The sequence below is a fragment of the Geospiza fortis genome, unplaced genomic scaffold, assembly GCF_000277835.1.
Source record: "Geospiza fortis unplaced genomic scaffold, GeoFor_1.0 scaffold130, whole genome shotgun sequence".
NCBI classification, from domain to species: domain Eukaryota; kingdom Metazoa; phylum Chordata; class Aves; order Passeriformes; family Thraupidae; genus Geospiza; species Geospiza fortis.
In genome coordinates, this window is record NW_005054300.1 from 454,695 (window position 1) to 474,496 (window position 19,802).

At 40.3% G+C, this 19,802-nt stretch overlaps 2 protein-coding genes across 2 annotated transcripts in view; one reads left to right on the plus strand and one right to left on the minus strand.

The window, feature by feature from the left end:
* NHLRC2 (NHL repeat containing 2) overlaps positions 1–877 on the minus strand; it is a 27,671-nt gene extending 26,794 nt beyond the window's left edge. The window contains exon 1 of the mRNA XM_014308882.2: positions 805–877. Within this exon, the coding sequence (XP_014164357.1) occupies positions 805–877 (73 nt within the window). The remainder of the gene's footprint in view (positions 1–804) is intronic.
* A 493-nt stretch (positions 878–1,370) lies between these two features.
* On the plus strand, positions 1,371–16,292 carry DCLRE1A (DNA cross-link repair 1A). Its single transcript, XM_005416367.2, has 9 exons — positions 1,371–2,049; positions 3,573–5,057; positions 6,390–6,523; positions 7,686–7,804; positions 9,316–9,459; positions 10,337–10,482; positions 11,458–11,612; positions 14,751–14,892; positions 15,519–16,292. Exons 1-9 carry the CDS (start codon positions 1,635–1,637, stop codon positions 15,683–15,685), a joined length of 2,907 nt encoding a protein of 968 aa, XP_005416424.1. The 5' UTR covers positions 1,371–1,634; the 3' UTR covers positions 15,686–16,292.
* Positions 16,293–19,802: the final 3,510 nt, after the last annotated feature.

The window sequence follows — 19,802 nt, forward strand, 5'->3', positions numbered from 1 at the left end:
GACCGGCACGCGACCGGCACGCGACTGGCACGCGACAAGCACGCGCCCGGTCCCGATCCAGTCTCTCCACGCTGAGCCAGTGACCTAAGCCACGCATGCGCAATTGCTAACTGTCAGCGACCCTGCACTATGCTCCTCGCTGCGCTCCAGCTCCAGTGACAGGAATACTGTCATCCTTCATGGTGAAGGACGTTGAGCAAGAGCTTGAGGGCTTTGCTGAAGCCATAGCCATGGCACAGCTCCCTCACTGCTCACCTTCTGTGTGAACCATTCCATTTGCATGACACTGTATTTTGGTTTTTAGATCAGCAAAATGAGTCTCTAAGGAAAATATGAAAGGGTGGGAAATAAATGCTGACATTTCAAAGTGAGTCTTTAAGCTGAAAAGCTTTCTCTTAACATTTCTCCGGCCTGGCGCTTCACCGCCGCACATTCGGCACCGCCCGCGGCGCCAGCGCGGAAAACCGCGACTCAAGAAGAAAATAAAGCACAAAGTACAGACACGCAATAAGTCGTCCGTCTCAAAGCCGGAACTCCTCACGTATGCCGTGTTTTTACGTATCCTTGGTTTCCGCAGCAGCACATTCCCAGAGGGAGCCCGCGGTGGAGATTCCCGCGCAGCAGATTCAACACAGCCCGTGCTTCCCGCCCGGCTGCTTCACCGTTTTTAAGATGCAAAAAATTGAGCAGCACCGGAAAAAGTCGAAACCAGGCTCCAGTAATTTAAATGGTGGGATTTGGGGCTTTTTTGAGGGGCATATATGGGAGAAGCGGAGCAGTTGAGCGACAGCCCCAGTAACGAACCTGCGGAAGCGAATGCGCGGCCACGGCGGCAAACGGCCGAGGAGGCGCCCGCCCCGGGGCCCGGCGCGAACATCCCGGGATATTCGGGAGCACCGGGGCATCCCAGGGGACATCCGGGGACATTCGGGAGCACCGGGGCAATCCAGGGAATATCCCGGGACATTCGGGAGCACCAGGACATCCCAGGGAACATCCCGGGATATTCGGGAGCACCGGGACATCCCAGGGGACATCCCGGGACATTCGGGAGCGCCGGCACATCCCTGCGGATATTCCGGACACTCCGGGGACATCCCAGGGAGCAGGGAGGTACTGGGACACACCGCGGAGCAGCACCGGGACCCTCTGGAGGAGCATCACAGGGCACTCCGGTGGGACAATCCGGAGGAGCATCCCGGGACCCCCCGATGATGATCCCGTAGCTGAATTCTTTCTCGTTTTGTTTTTTTTTTTTTAAATTTTTGCTGCTCGGGCAGGAATCTTTAAAATCTTCCTGCCCCCGCCGAGGCCGGGTGGAGCTGACGATGCTGGGGAGAAGCGGCAGGAAATGGCTGCACAAGGATTTGCAGAGTCGGGCCCTGTGTAACAGGAGGAATTGCAAATCTACAAAGAGAGGCTCGTTGAATTATTTTTGGGATAGGATCCACCATGCTCCTGTCCCGTCAGGGACTGCTGCTTGGTTTGTGGGCCAGTGTTGCTTTTTTAACATGGGCTTCTGGAGCTTTTCCTCAGATAGTGAAGAGTGGAGGGAAGAGAAGATATACTAGTGGGAGGAAAGGCAGCTTTGTGAACTGTTGCTTAGAAGAAAGGGGAATATTTAATGTGTTGACATGTCTGAAGATGCTTTATTGGAAGAGGACATTTGGGAGTACCAGTCCATTAGGAAGCGAAAGCATCAGAGTAACTCACAGAGCATCTCCACTCCTGTGCAGGAAGTAAGTGTTGGCAAGGGCAGGCCAAAAAGAAGGAGAAATGGAAAAAAGAAATCGACAGCAAAAACTGGTACACCTCAGAAAGCCAAGCAGAGCTCAGGGGCAGGTCAGGATGGGGATGAATGTCAAGAAGACAGTAGTGTGCACTCCCAGGACAGTGTGGGCAGCCTGGCAGAGCAGAGCTCACAAAGTGCAAAGCCCGTTCACGATGGATTCTGTCCCAGCTGCCAGATGCCCTTCTCTTTGCTCTTGGTCCAGACACCTCAGTGGCACGTCTATGAATGTTTGGAAACTCCAGGACCCATTGAAAAAGGTATGAATAGAATAAGAAAAAAGCCTTCAGAGAAAACTTGACAAACTTCTCATGAAATGTTGTTGTAAACCTCATTTTTATGTTCAGCTCAAGATCTGAAATGGTAGTTGGTATGATTTTTATCATGTTTTATTATGTTGTTACTGATCAGTCCTTTTTTTATACAAAATTTTTGCTTCTTTGTGAAAAACATGGAAATCTCATTTCTGAATCTAATCTCAAAACTCTGAGAAAGTTTCATGGCTGTTTATCAAGTTCTAGTATTTCATTCAACAAACTGAAGGTGCATATTTAAAATAATGAAACCTGTTACAATGAGAGTGTCAGGAAAGAACCTTCAGGCACTTGAGTGCTACTTTTGACATGAAGCTTCTATCTCCTCAGGTATAAATTTTATTATCTTGTATTCATGTGATTTGTTCAGTTGTCTATGGACATTTGGAAGCTGAAATGTGCCAATTTACTTGAAATGTTAACTTGTGGCCCACTATAGTTTAGAAATTTTATATAGAAATGGAGACGAACATTCCTGTATCATAAGACACCTGTTTTCTTTTGAGCTCTGTACAAGAAGAATAAAACTGACACATTCCAAATTCTAGTTTCATGGGGAAATACCATAGCTAAACAGATTCAGGTATCCAATTTATGTCCTTAATACACCTCATAACTTTTGTAAAACAGAAAGCATACAGTCATGAAACATAGGTAAAGGCTGTTTTAGGTAATGCAACCAACTTGTTATATTTTGATAACCTTCCTTGAGTTTCTTCTTTGGAACAATGACATGTAAGTCTTTTCATGCTGATTTTGGCAGTGCTTTTAATTTAAGGCAGGTGTTTTAACACCTCATTTCTGTCTTACTCCTTTAATTAACAGGTGCAAAATCCTTCTGGTGGGTTTATGCATTCACTTTAAAAGCCTGAAAAGTTAGGCTGGCAAATTGTTGCTGGGAAAGGCCTAGGAAAGTGCTATGGATTTTTTTTTCCCTAGCATCTCAACACTGAATGTTTTCTTCATATAGGTAAATGCACAACTTTTTTCTTTTTTTTTTTCTTAGTGTGTTATATCAATCAATTTAAAATGGAATTTCAGGTTAATTCAGAATTGAGGTTTAGTTTATTTATTTGTTACTTACATTTGAAGTGTAGTGGCTCTTTCTGGTGCTACTTTGAGCTTTTTGCTTGAATGTCAGACAATTCTAAACCAGAAGCCATGTGATTACAGGAGCACAGCATTGAAATGGGGTCAAGTATTCTTTTTAATGGGCTGTATAATTCAGGCATAGTGCTGTGTGAGCAGCAGCTGTTTGGTTTTAGGCTGGAAGCTTCTCACTGCTCAGCTCAGAGCAAGAGGTCTTGGTGGCTTGAAAATTACTTTTTATTTGTGCTTTCTGTCCTCAAGCAGCTGTGTTTATAGGAAAAAGCTCCTAAAAGTCTTGTCACATGAGATTTTTATTTTAACTGTGCCAGCTGTACTTGCAAAGGTGTTAACATTGCTCCTTTGTTTGACTCTTTCCACAGAGTGTCCTGATGGTCTGCAGTGCACCTCCACCATTCCATCCCACTACAAGCGTTACAGCCATTTTCTGCTTGCAGCAAACAGGGCAGGGGAGTACCTTGTAAACCCTTTGGGAACCACTGTGGACATGAAGATGACAGGTTCTACTGCTGCAAAGCTCAGCTGCTCCCCAAGTTATGCAGAGGAAACCTCAGGGAATGAGAAACCCTCTACTGAAATAAAGCACTCTCCAAACGATGATGGTGCATCAATGGTACGGAATTCACCAAAAATGAAGTCTCTAAATATAATTAGTGGAAGTACTTCCTTTTTTGCAGGTGTTGAAAAACCTCAGCAGACACTTCAGCATCCAGAGATGCCAGATAATCATTGTAAATTTGAATTTTTTGATTTTGCATCCTCTCAAGAAAGTGAGACAGGAAATCATCTGTATGTGGAGAAAGATACAAGTCAGCCAAGTCTGCTACAGTCAGGAGTGGATTTCAATGACTATGGAATTTCTTACTCACCACTAAGTACATTTGAGGAAAGTGAAGAGGAAGAGGAGGAAAAAGTATCACAGAATAAATTATTCGAAGTGCAGAACTCAGAAGAAGACTCCAATTCTGAGGCATTTAAAACATTTGATGGACTTCTTTTACAGAGGAAACCTCAGTATGAGCATGCAAAAATGGAAAATTTCATAACTAAAAAAAACCTCTGTGGGGAAGAAAACACACTGAACCATCTAGATCCTCAGCAAGGGGTGGTAGCCAGTGGATCCTCTTCTGCTTGTAGTTACAGGGAGGCTGAACAGCCAGAATTGATTTCCTCTGCTGCCAAAGCAGGAGCCACAGAGTCAGAAGATGCTGGTGCTTGTGCTCTGGGTTCTGCATATGTGAGTTTTACTGGGACATCATCACTGCTAGACAGAGAAGATGCTGGCTCTCTTCTGACACAGAAGAGTAATGGTTTGAGGGAGCCAAGTAACGTTTTAAGTGGTACAAATAAAATGACTGCCAGTGCCATTGGAAAAACAGCTCACCAGGAGAGTTTGCAGACAGCAGTGGAGAAAAAGGGAAATCTTAGTGCAGCTGCTGTGTGCTTTCCCAGCCCCATCTCTTCTAAATCAGTGCCATCTCTTTCATTAGCAACTGTGAACACCAAATCCAGTCCTGCCAAAGAACTTAAACAAATGGACATTGGTGTTTTCTTTGGGTTAAAACCCAAAGCAAAGGAGGAACGCAAAGGAGAGGCGTGTTTGAAGGAGAAAAAGCAGATGCCTGCCTCTGTGTCTCCTAATGGAAAGAGGCCCAGACAGCAAAAAAGGAAGGCTGAGGGGTCTGTGGGAGATGTGGAAGCAGTTACAGAAAGTTCTAGTAAAAATGAAGCCATTGCAGATGTACCTTCTGGTGGCCAACGAAGGTGGAGAAAAAAATTTAAAGAATTACCTACTACAGGTGAAGAACCAAGAAAAAAACACTGCCCCTTCTACAAGAAAATACCAGGTGAGAGGTAACTTGGTTTTTCATAGAGGTTAATGTATTTTGGCTGGAATGTTGTGGTTTTGTCCTAATTTTAGACTTCAGTATTTTTACTCTTGATTACTACTTTCTTAAATTATTTTTAAAATATATCTGGTTAATGCACACTCCTAATTCCTGAAATTAATTTTTTGCATTGCTTCAGTTGTGCCTGAAAATAGTGTTGTCAGTAGCAATCATTTCCTTAACACTAAGATTAAATAATTGAGTATGATTTTGCATTTGAGCTTCAATAGTAATAGAAATATTATTTATTTTAACTATGAAAACAAAGAAAGAAAACAGCAGAAGAGTTTAGTAAAGAAGACAACCAAGAATTTCTCAGTCTCCTCAAGCAATTAGGTAATTTAAAGGATGATGGTTCAGCACCTTCAGATGCTCAGCTTCAGATGCTCACACCACTAAAATTAGTTTTGAATCTGGTTACTCTCAAACACTTGAGGGATTTTTGGTTAAGGATTTTTACTTAGATCAGACTGCTATGGTTTTTTGACTTGAAGTTCTAGCCTCAATTAAGTGGAACTCTTTCTAGTTCTCCTAGAAAAATGGGAAATTTGGGAAAATTGTGTAACATAAAATGAAAAATATGAGAGCCACCAGCTGAATTAGTTCTGTGCACTATTTGGTGGTTTTAAGAAAGTATAACCCAATGGAAAAGGACTGTTTATCAGCATGTTTGCATTTAAAAGAAGTATCTGCAGAGAGAAGGTTGTCTTCTATACATCTGTCTTTATGCAACATCTTTATACAAACACTGAAAGCGTACAAAAAGTCAGGCACATTTCATCTCAGCAGAGAGATTTGAAAACCCCAGGTTGCTTGCTTAATAATTATGTTATTGCATGCTTTAAGAGAAATATTAACTCTAGGATAATTGAAGAATTGCAGTTTGATTGCAAAATGCAGTTCTGTTAAGCTGCAGTTACCTGTTTAGTGTTAAAATATTAATATTAGATTTCAATCTTCCAAAAACTTCCAAAAATACCAGTTGAATGCAGATAAATGTGTCTTATTTGCTTAACTAGTTGCCATCTGTATAAGAGGGCAGCTGAACAACATATTTGGGGGGCCTTTGTGAGCAGTTTGTGATAATTTTTAGTTTGTGAAAATCTCTTTTTGCCACTGCTGACTGATACACAAAACACATTAATCTTTAAATGGCTCCTTCAGTTGTAAGCAGAATAACTATTACCTTTTAACTGGGAAGAAAGAAAAAAACAAAAACAACATCTGATTAGAAATTGGTTTTGAACTTTGCATGTTCACTGGCTGGCTTCTCTTCCCTCTTTGCTGTAGGAACTGGTTTTACAGTTGATGCCTTCCAGTATGGGGAAATTGAAGGCTGCACAGCTTATTTCCTTACTCATTTTCACTCTGACCACTACAGTGGACTGACAAAAAACTTCAGGTTTCCAATCTACTGTAATAAGGTAAGGCTTTTCAAGATTACTAGATGCCATCATATCCTTATGCAGCTGTACTCACTTTTGTACTGATGAAAGTAAGGAGAAGATCAGTGGTTGAGGTCCTTTATTGGGTTAGTGGATATGTACAGGGGAAAGTGCATTTTGTTTGTGAGAAATCCTTACCTTGATTTGACCGATCTAGAGGATTAGTGAAAATTCCCTCCCTAGGTATCATGAAAAAAATCAGGTTTAAAAAGGATCTGTACAGGTCACATAGACCTATCTTCTGCACAGTGTGTGTCTACCTTCAAAGTTAGATCAGACTGCAGGGACTCTTTTTGTCAGTCAAATTTTGAGCATTGGCCAGATTTTACTACGTCTCCTTGCAACCTGTAGCAGTGCTTACTTTTTCTGGTTTGGGTTTTTTTTTTCCCTGATAATACATTTGAAATTTTTGTTTTTGCAACTTGTATGTGTGCATCATGAAGAATCTGGCTCCATTTTCTCTAAACTATTTCAGTGATGGAAGTCTGAAATAGATTCTGCATGAGCCATCTCTTTTCCACGTTAAGCAAGTGGAATTATTTCAGACTGATGCTTTGTGTCCTGTACTTTGGGCTGCTGAATGGCCACGACTGCCATTAGCTGTTGTAGGTCCAACCAGCTCTTCTTTACTTGTAACATGGTAGGGCACCTTGCCTAATCAACATATCCAGAGCTTGCATCAAAAAAAACCTGTTTATGGTTCATTCTGGAAGTTTCCTGGAATGCTTGTGTCCTGTGTTGCCCTTGCAGTTGGAGTGACTGCTGCTCTCCTTGATAAGGTCCAGGGCCCTGTACCTGGAAAGTTCTTCACTTGGTTAAAGAAGGTTTTACCCACCTCTTTCTCTTGACTTGATAGTGTGCAACAGATCTTCTTCCCCCTTGTTTGCCTCCTCTCTGATTCCAATCCAGAGCCTGTTGACAGGCTTTTAAAAGTTTACTATAGCCTGTTGACAGGCTTCTAAAAGAAGACAGCTTTTCTCAGTCTGCTTTTCAGAGGTGCAATGCTGCTGAAAGGCTTGGCTACGCCCAGGGCCTTATAGTTTCTCTCTAAGCCAGTCTGGCTTTGAGAGCTTTTGTTTCTAAAGCAAAACAATGCTTCTTTCAGACTTTGTTCCTGTTTTAAATCCTGTCTGTGTTGCAGATAACTGGCAATCTGGTGAAGAGCAAGCTCCGGGTCCAGGAGCAGTATGTCCACGTGCTGCCCATGGACACGCCGTGTGTGGTCAGTGGGATCAAAGTGCTGTTGCTCGATGCCAATCAGTAGGTATCACTGCATTCCTTGTGGAAAATTTCTTACAGGTAGTTAGCTTTTGAAATAGATGAGTTATCTCCAAAAATGAAACAGAGGTTGTTTTTGAATTTAATTTAAACTTTTTTTCTGTATGTTGTGTTAACAACATGTAGCTCCGTAATTTTTGCTTGAGAGGTTGAATGATTTTCTAGTGGTCTGAACACTTCCTGGTTTTTGGTGTCTGGTTGGGAGCCTAGTAGATTTGGTTATCAGACAGATTAGGTTTCTGTACCTTGAACGGATGATAGGGAAATCCTGAGCTAAAATAAAATGTGGTACTTTGGATCCTGTGAGAGACATAACCTAGGTAACATTTTGAAAATTGAACTTTGAAGAAAAGCCTGTTGAAATCTGGACAAGATTTCTACTGAATTTGGTGATAAAGGGTGTGATTTTGCCTGTTAGACTGGCACTATGTGGTAATGCTGGATTTAAAGTTCAGCAGCACCTGACTTTTAGTCCTGTGCTCTTGTTCTGCCTCTTGGTGCTTTTTTTGGCCATGGGCTAGAGGAAGACTCCATTCTGTGCAGTACATACATTGAAATGCAGGACTGTGTCACAGCTGGTTTGAACATTGCTTGGTGTAGGATTTGTTTATACTTGAAGCGATAAAACTCCATTAAGTCCTCTGAGAACCCTCTCTAGGAATGAAGGAAGCCTTGTTGCTTATGTAATTTGTATACTTCTCATTTTTCCTGTTTGTCCCTCTGATTCTCTGCTCCAATTTAAAACCTGTACGTACCTCAGCTACAAAGTTCAGCTTCTTGAAGAGTTCACCAATTCTGTCCTTTTAACTTTGTTTCATGCCAGTTTTTCTTTTTTTGAGATTTCATTTACCCTTTGCAGGTGACTGATATCTAAAATAGTCCCACTCAGGTTTTCCAGTCTTGCCCTTCAGAAAGCTTTGGCAAGCAGCTGCAGAAGGCACAGTGGATTTACTGTCACCAGTAAGGGAGTTGTATTTATAACCAGGGACTTCTAGATCTAGAACAACATTTAAAATCTGCAAATAGAATTTAAAAAAACGCTCCAGTAAGTTCTGCAGGAAGGAAGATGAATCTGCAGCAATATGATTCTGTTTGTCTTGAACAAGAATGCTGCTTCTCTTTGGTGTGCTGTTTCCCCTTTGAATCAAATAATAGAATGATTGCAGCTGAGGCAGGATCTGTGCCATGCCTGGAAGGTGGGGTATCCCAAAGAGGCAGTTAATGTTTGATTGCTTTACTGTTGATGTGGGTTTTTTTCTTCTTTCCATCTCAGGTGAGAACTCAAGTTTGTGTGTGGCCATAGGATTAGCTGCAGAATTCCTTTAGAAATCAGGAATTTCTAGCTAAATTAGTCTGCATAGTATCTATGATCTAAAATGCTATTCTGTCTGTGCTTCTACTGCTGAAGGGTGGTCTATCTCTTAAAGTAGTTTATCAGTATAGAGAGCTGGCATAATTTGTGTGGGGCTTTTTTGTTTGTTTGCTTGTTTCAGTTGTCCAGGTGCAGCAATGATCCTTTTCTACCTGCCAAGTGGGGCTGTTATTCTGCACACAGGGGACTTCAGAGCAGACCCTTCCATGGAGCGCTACCCTGCTCTGATGGGCCAGAAAGTCCACACCCTTTACCTTGATACCACGTGAGTTGGCTGGAAATTGATTTTTTTTAATTGCTTATTCTTAGTCTTTTCAGTTTAGTAAGGCTTTGAACCAAATAAATGTAATTTTAAATTACATTGCTGTGATAACACTTTTTACCTCTATTTAGTGTTCAATAAAAGCAGAGATTTATTAAAAACATGTTAGCTTGTTCATTCATTGGTTATGCTGTTACATTAGAGAATGAAAGTGGGTGGTGGAAAAGAGGCCGAAGTATTTGCTCAGGTCACCACATTATTTATAAGTGGTATTAAATTCAGGGTGTGAAAACTCATGCATTAAATGTTCCGGTTTATGGAACACTAGTTTTCAATGGATTCAACTCTATTATAAAAAGAAGTGTGAAGGAATTCAAAGGTGAAAGAATGCCAAAAGGCTGAATCAGTTTTGGGAGTTTTCATCAGACCTTCCTCTGATTCATTTATATAAAATTGGTTTTGTGTGAATGATGACTAATGCCCAGCTGCAGACTTTCATTTCTGCTCCCTATGTTTCTGTGAATGAGTAATGACTTACATTATGGTTTGTGTGTATGACAAAAAATAGATATAAGGATATAATCAGGACGTGACAGAAATATCAAGCTTGCAAGAGCACTTGGTATTTATGAAGAACAAAATGTAGAATTCAGTACCAGACAGTGAATAATTGTAGAGAAAACACTGATATATGCTCAGTGTGGTTTTTGTTGCAACAATTGCATCTGGGCACCTCAGTGTTTCTAACAGAGTGCTATTTTATAGAAGAGTAATGTCTTTTTCACTTCCTGAGTACATGGAGTTTTGAGGGCCTTCATGGCAATTTCAGATGTCTTTTATCTTTCGTAACAAAGTGATATATTTTGTTTCCCTGCCCCAGATATTGTAGCCCTGAGTACACTTTCCCTGCCCAACAAGAGGTTATCCAGTTTGCTGTCAACATTGCCTTTGAGACAGTGACTTTAAACCCACGAACTCTAGTTGTCTGTGGCACTTACTCCATTGGAAAAGAAAAAGTTTTCTTAGGTATGTAAAAGAAGTGTATTGGATCAAATAACTAATTTAATGTCTAATTTGGTGTTACAAGATGGCTTTCTTGAACGCATAAAAGGTTGTTTAGTCTGAATGTTCAGATATAGTGTAAAGAAATTAAATGTATTTCATAATCCTCCTGCTATTTTTTAAGTTTCCTAATCAATAAGTTTTAACTTTCTGAAAGAAATAGTGTTCTACCATGTTTACAACCTTCCCCCCACACTGAATATACATGTGGCCAGTTTATATACTAACTGTATGAACCTCTTTAATTGACTGTGGTGAGAAAATTGCTAAGAGTAATTAAAAAATAAATAAATGAGGTCTTTATGACATTTTTGTTGTTAATAATTTCAAGAAACAGCAAAGGGATGTTATTCTTAGACTAGACTTCTATTTTAAGCTTTTCCTTCCAGTTTATATTATATATCTTTTCTGACTAAGTGAAGATCTTGTGTGCTATGCTTCACTCAGTTACAGCACCAGGAACCAACATGATTGCCCAAATGTCTGCTTCAGAGCAGGCAGATATGCACCATTTGTGCATATTTAAAATCATCAATACAAAACTTACTCTCACTGAAATTTAGTCTGTCTTCAGTGTGTGCTGTTTGTCACCTGTTCCAAAAACTGCATGTTTCTGGCATCTTTGGAATAAATACCAGTTGACCTCAGTAACACTCTACCAAACAAATGTGACTTAGAATTTATCAAGGTACTTTTCCTTCTTTTTCCAATTGTCATACAAAGTTCTGCTGCTAAAATGTAAGGGACAAAGGTTTTTAACTCCCATTATAGGATTCTCTTCCTAATGTTAGAATACAAAACACTATATCCTGTTGAATATGGATTTCTTTTCTAATAGTAAAAATTATCTTGTACAGTAATCAGGACTATGTCCAAAACGAGCCAAAAAAGAACTCTTACAATTTTCTTTATCTGATTTCTTCCTAACGAATCCTAAAGCAATTGCTGAAGTTCTGGGCTCAAAGGCAAGTGTGTCCCGTGACAAATACAAAACCCTGCAGTGCTTGGAGTCAGCAGCTGTCAATTCCCTCATCAGTGTGGACTGGAAGGGTACTTTGCTTCATGTTCTTCCCATGATGCAAATTAATTTTAAGGTAAGTTCAGGAAATGGACTGTTGATGAACGTGCTAGTAACATTCTCTTGTCTCTTCCCAACCAGTGCTGTGTTTGGTGCTTTTTAACCTCTTGTCAGATCATATTTATTTAGTGGGGCTTTGACATGTAGCAATACATTGAAAATGAAATGCAATTAAACATGAATAACTTCTCCAAACATGATGTGGTACTTGTACAAGATAAGGTGAGGCTTGTTCAAAGACCTGCTCTTTGCAGGCCTTTTTGAAGTAGATTTATGTAATGACTGCCTGATCTGTCCTCTTAGCAGTTAATATATTGTGATATGGAGTTCCTGTTTTCAGCCTGTCTTTTACCTGGTCCAGTGTAGAAAAAGTCTAAAAGGATTTTCTGCTTGTGAGCCTCTGTTTTGAGGCAGCCTATGAACATGGCCAACGACCAGTTCTCTAATATTTGTCACAAAAGCAAGTAAACCAGTTAATTTTAAAGCATGATTTCATCTAAGTTGATTTCAAATGCGCATTTGGTTGAGATTTGAGACACTGAGTTTTGTTGTTGAGAATTTTTTCTGGGAATTTCTTTGTTTGGAAAGATGACTAATTCCTAGGTTATTCTAAATAGACAAAATACTGAAGGGCAGTAAGGTAAAGCAGCAGGCTTTAGATTAAAGTAACCTGGAAGAAAGAAAAAAACCCATGGCTGTTTATACCTTACAGGCTTGGATTAATTTTCCTGTTTTGCTTCAGGCCTGCTGTGCCATCTCAAGCAAATCCTTCAGACCAAGATGGTATTTAGCTGCAGGACAAGTCGAGGTCAGAGTTGACCTAAAAAGGAGTAAAAAAGGCTATATGGTTTGGATGGAGCTGCAGGAGATGGAACTTAGTATCTTAATGCTTTAACTTTGTTCCATGATGTTTTCCGTGGTGGAGCAGAAAATGAGTAATGGAAATATGCATGGATTTATTTTTCGTGTGTTGTGCTGTCTTAAACAGGAATTGATTTGAGTTTCTTCTGCAGATTTCTGGGTAGCTAAGTCACCTGGCCCAGCATGCATGGGTACTGACAGAGCTGGACTTTCAGGGGATGGAGGAAATCCTCAAGGGCAGCTTTACTTCCCAAGGGAGGCAGTTGTGTCAGGCAGGGTCTCACCTCTGACACCAGCAGGCTCTTGACAAATCTCCAGCGTGACAAAAGCCATGCCTGGACCCTGAAAAGGAATTTTAAATGCTTAAAGATGAGTTCATGTGATCATTTATCTTAGTTTTGCATTTGATATATACTAAGAAAATATTTTTTAAAAAAACCAACCCAGAGATGTGGTACTTCACTACAGTATTTGGTTTTAGCCCAGTAAAATGCAGGGATTGCTGTATGTACTGACAAATGGCTGTTCTTGAATAAGCCAGATGAGTTTAAGTGGTGTTAGTGCTGGTGGTAAATTAAATATTTAATCATGTTTGAGTGTTTTCCTATCTTATGGGATCTGTTTGTGTACCCTGCTGACTTTAGTGACACTCTGAATATCAGGCTGTCACGGTGATTGAAGGAGGCTGGTGTAGCAGTGAAATACATTTTCCATTCAAAAGGGCGAAGGTTGGCTAAAGCAATAAATGAAGAAATTGGAATGTGTATTTAAAATGGACTTGTTATGAGCAAACACAGCAGTCATTTGTTTTGGGGAAAGAGGCCATCTTTTCCAAAATGCATGCATGGTTCTTTTGCAACAAACAATTTTTTTGTAACTCGAAAATTGAGGCTTTTGCCTAACTTGACTATGTGGTGGAAACTTCCCAGGGAACTGAGTTCTGTGGGTCTGTGAATCTTTCATGTTGTTTAACTCAGCAAGGCCTTGTACTGGCATTGAGGTGAGACTTTCAGAAGTCAAAGTGATTGAAATGCAGAAATAATTTTTTTATAAGCTTGAAATTGCATACTTAATATGACTGCTGCACACTTGATTTATAACAAAACTCAAAAGCAGATTAGCATTGTTAATATAATAATAATTGCATTTGAAGTACTATATTTAGATTTCATCATAGCAAGGGGAGAAAATATGTGAATCATTACCCTAATCTATGTTAATACTCCCAAAATGAAGTGTGAAGGAGAATTAGACTGCTACAGTTATACCTTTAATCAAGTGAGGACTGAACATTCACTGTGTGTTGAAAGTCACAGCAGTGAGCCATAATTCCTGTTGCTGAATGAAATGTCTTCTGTGGTAGAGTTTTTAAAAATTCTTTTAAAATGTTGCTACTGGACATTGTACTGAAGGTGTTGTTAAATGTGGCAGCTTTCTGCTGCCCTGTTTTAGAGTTCTCAAGTGTCTGACAGGTTAGATAATTTTCTATCACAGCCCATCTATCCCCCTCTACTCTCCTTTGTAATCAGCCTTTATTTTGTATTCCTCTCTCTCCTGCTAATAGAAAGTTTGATTTTGAGTTCTGTAACCTTGTAGGGCTTTCAGATTAGGAATTTGCCTGTAAGATTTTGTACAGGACACATGAAATTGATTTTCTATTTTTAACTTGAAGCAATACTGACTTCACTTTATGCAGGCATAAGATTGTACATACTTGGAAATTTTTTCAAGGTAATTTCCTTTTTAGAGTGAGAAGATGAGAGGTGGTTTCCTTCCTGTCTTGGAGAGCTGGTAAAACATGGTTTAGTGCTCAGATCAGTACTTAGCTTGTGCACTGGCTTGCTGTAAGTTTTTTGGGGTAGGTTAATTAAATCTGGTTACTTGTGGGCATAAGCAGGTGTCAAAACCTCTGTGATGATTTTGCCATGAAGGATTTCACCAACTTCTGTCTCCACTCAGCTGTTGACCTCTAGTTTAGAGGAAGAAATCAATGATTTGTGGAGCAAGGTTTATAAGAATAAGAATGATTATTCCTAATGTGTTCTAATCTGTAATGCATAGCTGTACATATGTGCCTAATTCAGATGAAGAAATTAAAATCCCAAGGGACAAGTTGTTTTGCAAATCTCAATATTTGTCATTAATAATTGCAAGGTAGATGCTCATTAAAATTAAAAAATGCCAGCACATGAAAAGAAAATGTAGTCTGAATCCTCTCCATCATGAAATGGCCAAACTTTAGTCTAATTAGCTATTTAATGGGATTAAATATGTGCTTTTTTTTTTTCCACAGGGCTTACAAGATCACTTGAATAAGTTTTCTGAGAATTTTGATCAAATTCTAGCTTTCAAACCTACGGGATGGACCTACTCTGATTCATGCCTTTCTCTGGAGGATATCAAGCCTCAGACAAGAGGAAAAATCACTATATATGGTATAAGAATAGCAAAGATTCAGTGCATTTGGCTTTGTGTGGATGCTTTTCCTATTTTTACTCTGGAAACTCTGATTTTGTAACTGCTGCTTTTTCTGGAAACTCATTGAGAAACTGAACAGATCTCTTCAGGAGAGATCTGTGAAATGAGTAATTGATAACACCATAAATGCAGATTTTTAAATACATTTTGTACCTGTCCTTGTCATGCAAATAAAGACTTTCACCTGATAGAGGTACAGACTTCAGGGATGGAGTCTTGGCCTGACTGATGCTGGTGGCAGTGTAGTTCCAGAGCCAAGATTTCATTCTGTGTCTTGTTTCTGAGAGAATGTGTCTTCCTCTCAGTTCTTATTGGTGGGTGGAGCTAAAACCCTTAACATCCCTTTAACCAGGTCACTGATGTTGCTTAGCTTGCACTGATGAATGACTTGGTGACTTAATGCAAGGTAATTTTCCTAGAAGGGAAAATTGGAGGGAGGGAGGGAGGTAGTTTTACCTTAACTATAAACTTTAGATCCCAAATAGGAATTTAAAAAAACCCTTTTATCTAAAGTATTTCTTAGCTGGAAGGCTTGAGGAAGCTCAGTGGCCTGACAGATGGCTGTGATTTGTTTTCATTTCAGGAATTCCTTACAGTGAGCACAGCAGTTACCTGGAAATGAAGCGTTTTGTTCAGTGGTTGAAGCCACAGAAAATCATCCCCACTGTCAATGTTGGTGACTGGAGAGACAGAAGCTTGATGGAAATGCATTTTAGAGACTGGATGACCGAGGGCAATAGGCAAAAATAAAGAAGAATGTATATTTCAAAGGAAGTAGACTGGAATGGGAATTGAGTTCCTATGAGTTTTAATCTCCCTTTTCCATGAAGCATTATTTAGGGAGGACTAAACTGCCATTCTTTGAAGAATGATACATTTGGGAAAAGAAAAAAAAAGGCACCTTGCTTTCTTGTGTATCTATTACTTTTTGTTTCCCCACAACATACTGTTTTTGCAAGTTCATATTTTAGGTTATTTTTTTCTTGCTCCTTTTCCCCTGTTCTTAATTTTCCTCAGGTTGTGGAGATGCTCAGATGTGTAATGCTGGGGATTCAACAGTCTCCAGGATAATTTCTGAAAATAAGTTATTGTAATAAATGAGGCAATACTAAGCATATGTCACATGCTGTCAGCTCAGGCTTCAGAGAAGCTCATTTCATGAGGCAGAACTGACTCTTGTGATTTAAATACTGTTTAAAAAAACCTTGTGAGAGATTGACTTGGGCTCCTGCAGCATATGTACTTTAGACAATTGTTTACAAAAGACACTTCTACATTCTGCTCAAGATTTTTTGCCTTTTTTTAGCGATGTTTTTTAAAATAAAGAATATATCTTCTGTGTTCTTTCTGAGCAAAATGCATTTCCTTTCAGAGCCACAGTTGCTAACCTGAACAAGCTGTCTGCAGTATCTTTGGTGGATGTGCTGTGTATGTTGCTTGTCTGAAGTTGCTCCTATGTCCTGTGCAGTGCCAGTTCTCAGCAGGTGTTCAGAGCCCAGAAGTGGTTCCTCACCATGGAATCTCCACTGGGGTTTGCAGGGTTGTCTATATACAGGTTTGTCACCTGAATTCTGGAAAAACAAGAAAGGCAAATACTAGCACTGGCAGCAGAAAGGTAAATTTCACTTTGCATTTTTTGCCCTAATTCCTACCAGATTATCCAGTGCTGCTTTTTCTGCATCTGCCTGGTGTTTATGTACTGAAGCATGTGGGTGCATGCAGGCACACTAGTAAAAACTTAATCACTAAAATAAAAACTGTTCCAAAGTTCCAGGATGGAATCACATGTAAAGAGTCTTTCCCCAGCCCCTCAGAGTAGCTTGTCTCAGTGCTATTTTATGTTGTAAAAACATTTTTTTAATGATCAATGTAAGTATAAGCAGATCCTTGTCTCTGAGTGATGAGCTCTGTAATGTGTAGTCACTTGTTTTATTTGTCTTGTGAGAGAAATAACTGAGGAACTGATGGCAATAAGATTCTTTGTACTCAAAGAATTGTGAATGAGTATTTCACTGACATAAGGCAGTGTTAAATGCCTCAGTTTACATTAAGCATTTAAAGGAATCTGAAGTTTTTGCTTTATATCGTGCATAGTGCTAGCTGGCTGTCACAAGAACTGGTAACTGTCTTGGACTGGAGTGTTTCTAGGAGAATTCCTAGGATTCCTTTTTGAAGAAGATACTTCTTCACACTCCTTTTTGGAGGTGTGTGAAGAAGTATCTTTTATGGCTTTTGCAAGTACCAAACCTGAATGAATGCCTTGTACAAATCAGAGCAAATTTGGGGATACTATTTGGCAGGCAATTGCTTTTACCAGTTGAATTGTTAAGGAATTATGCATGCTTATTTTTGTCCTTCAGGGTCTTTTTCCTGTCTAATTTTTGCACAGACTATGAGAAGCTGGAATAAGCACCTCAGAGTCAAATCTTAGTCACAATTCTAACACCTTGCTTCCATAATTGCATTTTCAAGAATGACTTCCTACAGAGAATGAGTGTGTGTGTGTGGGTGTGTGGGTGTGTGGTGGGGGGGCTCTCCCTCTGGGCTGATGCTGTTCCTGCTTTTGCAGTTCCCTCAGTTTGTGCCACTGGTAACTCTGAACCCAAAAAATTCAACTTTCAGTGCAGCCTGATGAGTGTGAGGCACCTGTTACCTCTCTGTGGCTCTTGACCTCCTGCTATCAGTTTCTAGCCTGTTACACAGAATGGGGGATTGGGTCTTTTTTCTTTTAAAAGCGAACTGATTTCTGAAACTAACCCCAGGAATGGTGAAACTGGCATCTGCTGGACAGACCCAGTAAATCCTGCTCTGATGTGCAGCAGATGGTCATGGGCTCATTTTGGTCAGCAAAGGAGAAGGGCTTTAGTGCTGGAGGCTTTTTCCAGTTCCCTGCTCTGCTGTAGGTATCCCTGCATTGGCCCACTGGGTGCTTTCATTCCTCCCTCTCTGGTTTGTATTTGCACTTCCACCTTCTGGTTTTTGTGTGTGGATGAATTCTACAGCATTTCATCCACCTTCACGGTAGGAGATCTCCATCTTACCTACTTACTTTCCCTCCTTTTTATGGAAAAATGTGTTTTCAGAATCCAAACCCAGGAATAAATTATTTTTGTTCTCTTTATTGTAAAGAGAATTAATAACAGGATTAGGTTGAGTGGGAGGACATACAAACAGATGTGGAAAACTAAATATAACTAACAAGAATTTTGTGGGAAGGTGTGTGACAAGACTTTTTCCCTTGTCTTGGTGGTTCCAAGGGACAGCTCTCTGATCTCAGCAGTTTAAGTCCTTTGGGGAGTGCAGACCTGGGATAAACCAAGTTTCAGTGTTATTGTACAGATGTTAATTAGGACTTTGAGTCTGGCTCTGCTTTTCCTAATGAAGAATTGGAATTTTTTTCAGTCTTTGGGCAGTGCTGGCATTAGAGATGGATGAATTAAAGCATTTGTAATTTTGGTTGAGAGTGGGGGTTCTGACTACAGCAAAGGTGCCACCTTTTCCCAGTCAGTGGAGGGAACTTAGACCTCTGTGATGCCATAGAAACACTAAACCAGGGTCCCCTGGACAGGGGGTGGAGGAGTCAGCCTGTACTGACCCAAATCTTACCAGATTTCACTAAAGCAAGATGTGCTGTGAACATCCCAGAGGCTCTTCCTGTTTGTCTGGGGCTGCCGGGCTCAGGGCAGGAGGCACAGCCAGTGACAGGGGCAGCTGCAGCACTGGCTTGATTGGCTTCCAAAGGCAGCCCCTCTGAAGGATCACTTTGTATTTCCCATCAGGACTCCTGCTCTGATTACATATCACCCCAACAGGCAGATAAATGAGCTAAAAGCAACCCTGTTGGAAAAGGGTAGCAGGAGGGGAGAGGGGAGATGAGGAGAGCAGCTCCTGGCTGTGCTGGCTCTGGCTCTGGGTTTCAGGCTGGCTGTGAGAAATGAAAGCACCCAGAGCCTGTGGCCACCCCTGGGGAGGGAGCTGGGAAGGCACATGTGAAACATTGCAGAATAAAAGCATAGGGGCAGCTAAAGGGAACTTCAGGGTGCTGGTATCTCTCTAAACCTTGATTGAAACAACAATTGATAGCAACTTGGAGTGGAGAAAGGAACTGAGATGCCATTGGCATGGTTAAAAGATATTTCTCTTATTTGATCAAACCTGTCTGCTCGTATGAGCTTTGGTTCTTAGGATAAATTGCCATTTAAGTATGTTTTCTTTTTTAAGGAAGTGTGGCTTCAGATACATCCTTCATACAATGCAATCAATTAGGGATTGATTTTGACTGAACATGAATTTTTGAATTTGAATTTGAACGCTGCTTTGGGAGACTTAATTCCATGTCAGGGTAAAGATGCAGTTATTGCTTTGATGTGTTTTCTGTGTCTGAATGACCTTTGTTGAGTTTTCTTTGGTAGAGGAAAAAAAAGCAGCAGGTGAGTTTTGAAAACAAGAGAATGCAGCCCAAATATTTCATCCTCCCTTGGCTGCAGAAAACCAGCTGCTTCTCATTTCAGAACTAAAACAAAAAAGACCATTACTTTTAAGGGTGGGTCACAGGCTGCTTTATGTGTTAAGGATTTATAGTGAAATAATGCAATTTGAAATTTTATTCAATAGCCACCATTCCAAACCAAATGTGTTTGCAAAAAATTCACTATTAATGTTTGTGAACCACACAGTATTAGTGTATAGTGGGAATTATGACCAGCATGAATGAAATTCACACAAAATACTGAAAGCTTGTCAGTACCAATATTAAAAATTGAAGATCTTGTACTTCCACATTGTGGTACAGGTTATAAATGTGCATTTGGAATGCTGAATTTAATGTTCTCCCCAGCAATGCAGAGAAAAGCTAGGATTTCAGCCT

Bases quoted from the DNA above. Each gene is read 5' to 3' on its own strand.
- DCLRE1A (XM_005416367.2), top strand. From the start codon at position 1,635: ATGTCTGAAGATGCTTTATTGGAAGAGGACATTTGGGAGTACCAGTCC. The intron at 9,460-10,336 runs GTGAGTTGGCTG...TCCCTGCCCCAG, and splicing joins ACCCTTTACCTTGATACCAC to ATATTGTAGCCCTGAGTACA. The intron at 11,613-14,750 runs GTAAGTTCAGGA...TTTTTTCCACAG, and splicing joins TGATGCAAATTAATTTTAAG to GGCTTACAAGATCACTTGAA.